This window comes from Vigna umbellata, chromosome 5 (genome assembly GCF_029865625.1).
Source record: "Vigna umbellata cultivar VRB3 chromosome 5, Vumbellata_1.0, whole genome shotgun sequence".
In the NCBI taxonomy this organism is placed as follows: domain Eukaryota; kingdom Viridiplantae; phylum Streptophyta; class Magnoliopsida; order Fabales; family Fabaceae; genus Vigna; species Vigna umbellata.
This window is the reverse complement of record NC_142169.1, coordinates 66,353,412-66,358,193: the sequence shown is the minus strand read 5'-3', so window position 1 is coordinate 66,358,193 and position 4,782 is coordinate 66,353,412. Positions and strand designations below refer to the sequence as shown.

General features: G+C 30.5%; 1 protein-coding gene across 1 annotated transcript; it reads right to left on the bottom strand.

Moving 5' to 3' along the window:
* On the bottom strand, positions 1–1,598 carry LOC124834989 (large ribosomal subunit protein eL20z-like). Its single transcript, XM_047309830.2, has 4 exons — positions 1,439–1,598; positions 1,234–1,309; positions 813–927; positions 1–176 (listed from the first exon to the last, which is right to left on the bottom strand). The coding sequence occupies exons 1-4, from the start codon at positions 1,596–1,598 to the stop codon at positions 111–113; spliced, it is 417 nt and encodes a 138-aa protein (XP_047165786.1). The 3' UTR covers positions 1–110.
* Positions 1,599–4,782: the final 3,184 nt, after the last annotated feature.

Genomic DNA, 4,782 nt, shown 5'->3' with positions numbered 1-4,782 from the left:
TATAAATATATAATTAAATAATTTACTATACTTAATAGTATATTTTCATATACTTTTATACCGAAGTTAAAAGTGCAAGTTACAATAAAAAAATGTCATGGTTTTGTGCTTCATGTGAACTTTTGAAGATCTGCCTGTGTGACACCAAGGGCAACCACCATCAAAGTAACCAACGACTGTAAATTCAAACACATGATTTAAGTGAGCACATTAAAAATAAAACCATTTATATATACATAATTAATATAAACAAAGTAATATATATTTTAAAAAAAAAAAAAACCCTACATTCACCATCTAAATACTATTTTGACATTCTACTAATTTTCTTATTTCCATTTTCACCAAATTAATCTTTCAAACGAATAATAAAATCACAATATTCTCCCTCTTTTAATGTTTGTGACTTTTTAAAATATTTGGGAGACTAATCCCATATTCTAAAGTCAAATAATGTGGTGACACGTTAGTTTCAGAAAGACACATGTACAAGTTTCTTATAAGGTTTTAGGTATATCAAGGTTTAGTGTAACATTATCCTCATATTTAAATAATAAAAAAGTAATTATATACATAGTTTTTTTCCACTCCATTTGTCGTAAAAAAACAAATTTCACATTATAAGATATTGGAATAAAGAATAAGAATGTTTAGCAAATTTTATATACATGTCATTGAATTTATGTTGCATTGCTAATGCATTGTAGCAATGGATGAATGAAGTAACATTATGAAAAACACAATAGTTTGTGATTTTCTGCATTGAAGAAACCTAAAGCAATTGTAAATATAAGAGTAGCAATAAAACTTACAGCCAATGCACATGCAATGAGTCCGGGTTTTTCTCTATGATCCATTTGCACAAATACTAAAACAACAGTTCCAATGTACCAAGGAACACCACCAAGAAACCAACCAATTATGAACCTTGCAATACAAACAAAAAGAAATAAATATCACGAGTTAAAGATACTGGCTTATGAGATTGAGTATAAAATCTTTGAAATACCTAAATTTTTTATATTCCTTTCACATTGCCTTACCTGTTTTTTATTCTTTTTTTTTATTATGAATTCAAAAATTTATATATTCATGATATTTTATTTTTGTAGTCTGTATCAAATGAATGTAAAAGTGTGTCCTTGTTTTTCTGAGATTTTGTAAATTCAAGCAAAAAACCCAGTTGAAAAATGAAAATGCCAACAATTATAATAGAAGGGAAAGAAAACTCACAAAACCCAGCCTACACCAAGTCCACAACAGGGAAGTCGACGTTCTCTCAATGGCCTTCTTTCAGGAACGGCATAAACTTCCACAACATAAAATGTCAAAAAATTCCATAAACATGTTCTTTCATTAAAAAAAAAAAAAGACAACATTTGCATTAATCTGAAGAAAATAAGAATGAATGTTGGTTGCAATTGTTGTATTATTGTACCTGGAAGAAGATGGTAGGGTTGTTGTTGGTGGTAAGCGGAGGGAAAAGACGGAGGATAATAATTGGTGACGCCTTGGAATGTGCCATAATAAGGGTTGTTGTCGGTCACCATTTCCTTATTTTCCCCCTTCTCGCTCATCGTCAATACATTGGAATTCATTCCAGTACTTTCTTTCACCCTCCTAATCAGACGTTCTTCTTCTATCAAATACACAAATCATTGGTTGGCAATTATATTTTTGAAAAAATAATAATGATAATAATAACTGAAATTCAAGAGTAAAGTAAAGAATTTTATTTTGTTAAATATAAAACTAAGATACATAAATCTAATTTGAGATCTTATACGATTTTGGTTTTCATGAAAAGTATATTATTAACATGTTTTCAGCTTTCTAAAACTAAATAATAGTTTTTCACTGTTAAAAAAAATTTGTATCTAAAGTAGATTATGTTGACCTGTCAAATATTTTATCACCTTAATTTAAATCTCTTTTGTTATGCGCAGAGTTTTCCCCTAAACGGGTCATGCTTTTATTATCGCCCAAGTCCAAACACAATTTTCAGACTCTCTAAATATATATATATATATATATATATATATATATATATATATATATATATATATATATATATATATATATATATATATATATATAAAGTGATGCTCCCTCCACCATCTCATCTTCTTCCTACATCTTTTCAATTTTTTTTAAATTTCAAATTTATTTTTTTTACTTTTTAACTTTTATTTTTTAAAACCACAATCTCAGTTCCCTCTCACTCTCACTTTCCCTTTCACTCCCACCTCCCACTGTTACTTTCTCTCTTTCACTTTCGTTAACACAATATTTTCTTCTTCTTTCTTTCTTCTCTCCACATAACTTATTATTTCTTTTTCAATACTCTCAATAATCAACAATCTGCGCTTAATTAAGCTACAAAATAAATATCCTCTTAGTTGAGTTTTCATTTGTTGTGTTTGCTAAAGTCTAAATTCCTCCCCCACATTGGCCTCCATGTGATCCCTTAAAATGGAAAACACAACAATGTTGCTACTACCTAGTTTCTTGTAATCACTTACGTTAATATTATTATCATAACCAGTTTTGATTATACCAACTGTTGCTCTAGCTGAAAGCTCCTTGTTATAAATGACTGCAACTACACGAGCAGTGTTTCAATGTCTCTGGCTGATGTTCCATTGTACATTATCATGTGCAATTAAACAATTAAGACGATGCGAACAGGAAGTATTTTGTTGAATGCATAGCGGAACAACGCACCACTAAAGAAAAAAGAAACGAAAATGGAAAATGTTGTGTTAAGGAAAGTGAAAATTAAGAAAAAGAGAGAAAGTGATAGTGGGAGATGAAGGCTTGCTGCTAAGAGTGAAAGGAGAAGTGAGAGAGGATTGGTATTAGAGTTTTGAAAAATAAAAAGTAAAATTGGTAAAATAAAAAGTAAAAAAGATAAATTTGGAATTTAAAAAAAATTGGGAAAGCAGAGGGAGAAGATGGGGTGGTGGAGACAACTTCACTCTCTTGGGTGTTGCTCCCTCCACCCCCACACATCTCTTCCTCCACCTCCCCTTTACTATTTTGCCCCTTCCTCCACCTTTCCTTTACTATTTTGCCCCTCAGTAAAATTTTATTTTTAAAATTGTTGTTTTTTAATTTTATTCATTTATAACATATTTCACTGATAACCTACGTAGTTTCTTGTATGAGTAAAATATTTTTCTACAAAGCTTGGTGATCGTGAAAAGAATTATCAAACAATCTTCTTCTTGTTCTCGGTGCAGTACGTGGTGCAGTGCGTTTATGGTGTAGTGTCCTTGTCGTGGTTCCTCTCCAGGTACGTAGTCATAATCCTTCCAATAATCCTAAACCCTAAATCCTTCCCATACTTCCAATAATCCTTTTAATATCCAAGCCTATAATCCTTGCATGAGCCGCAAAACGTAGTAAAATAAAAACGAAACGTAAAAGGAACACTGCCTATGGACGGATGACATCCTTCAACGGATGTCAACATCCGTTTAAGGCAAAACGGATGTCGACATCCGTTTAAGGAAAAACGGATGTCGACATCCGTTTTGCCTTCAACGGATGTTGACATCCGTTGAAGGATGTCATCCGTCCAGAGGCAGTGTTCCTTTTACGTTTCGTTTTTATTTTATTTGTTTATTTTATTTACAGTAATTTATATTTAAATTTATAATTTTAAATGTTATATATGGTTAGTTTTTAAACGTAATAATTTTGTTAAAATATGAATTTGTTAAAATATGAATTTGTTATAGGTGGAGAAGAAGCTTAACGGAAGAGAGAAAGGTAAACGAAAATGGAAAAGAGGAAGAGGTGCAGAGGGAAGTAAATCAGAAGTTTTAAATAAATTAAAATATTAAAATAATAAAAATAAAAAATTTTAACTTTTAAGGATATAATTGTCATTTTAGAAGGATATAATTGGCATTTTAGAAAATTGGGGAGGTGGAGGAAGAGACGTGTGGGAGTGGAGGGAGTAACACCCCACTCTCTTAGTGGTAGTATTGGCCCAAAGCCCAACTCCAAGGACAAAATAAAACTGACTAAGAATTATCTTCCAACCAAACCCTAACGTTAGCCATTTTCGATTTTGCAGGTAAAACTTGGAAAGCTTGGTGTATGTGATTTACTAAAATAAAAACCGTTAAGGTTTTTAAGTTGTTGACGTTGCTGTTTAATGGAAACCCAGAATTTGAATTTCGTTATGGAAAACTTTAATGAGATTATTTTGAAACTCATAAAAAGAAAAAAAAGCTATGAACATTGGTCTAATATTAATATGTTGTATGGATTTGAACTATAGTGTGGTGCGATTTGGATCTCCCTGTCCTGCATCACAACCTCACTTAATTTTCTTGAATTCTAGACAGTACTATTTGAAAAGAATAGTAAGGTAAAATTTCATGTATACACTATACAAATTTGCACCGAAATAAAATTACTAATGAACTTCAAGTAATTCCTCTGTGTACTTGGAAGAATAAGTTCAAATATGAAATATATAAAACTATTTTCATCATAATTGACTGATACTGCAAGTTCAAATTAGGCAAAAATATTGAACATTAAAACAATTTTGGATCACAGATGTTCTGAATTTAACTTCCAAATCACTTATTTGTGGTCTATTAAATGAATTAATTGGACAATTCAATAATCACTCAATTAAAACACCTTTAAAAAACTCAAAGTATAAATGGAAATATTGGATCGATTTATAATTTTAATCTTTTGCAACCAGTAAATATTGACATCTACAAAGTAATAACGATGAGAAGTATAACAGATGTAATG

What these genes read in the sequence shown, in the direction of transcription:
- LOC124834989 (XM_047309830.2), bottom strand. Translation starts at nt 1,598, where the DNA reads ATGAATTCCAATGTATTGACGATGAGCGAGAAGGGGGAAAATAAGGAA. An exon ending in ACCCTACCATCTTCTTCCAG is followed by an intron (nt 1,310 to 1,438) that starts GTACAATAATAC and finishes ATGTTGTGGAAG; the next exon opens with TTTATGCCGTTCCTGAAAGA. An exon ending in CTTGGTGTAGGCTGGGTTTT is followed by an intron (nt 928 to 1,233) that starts GTGAGTTTTCTT and finishes TTGTATTGCAAG; the next exon opens with GTTCATAATTGGTTGGTTTC.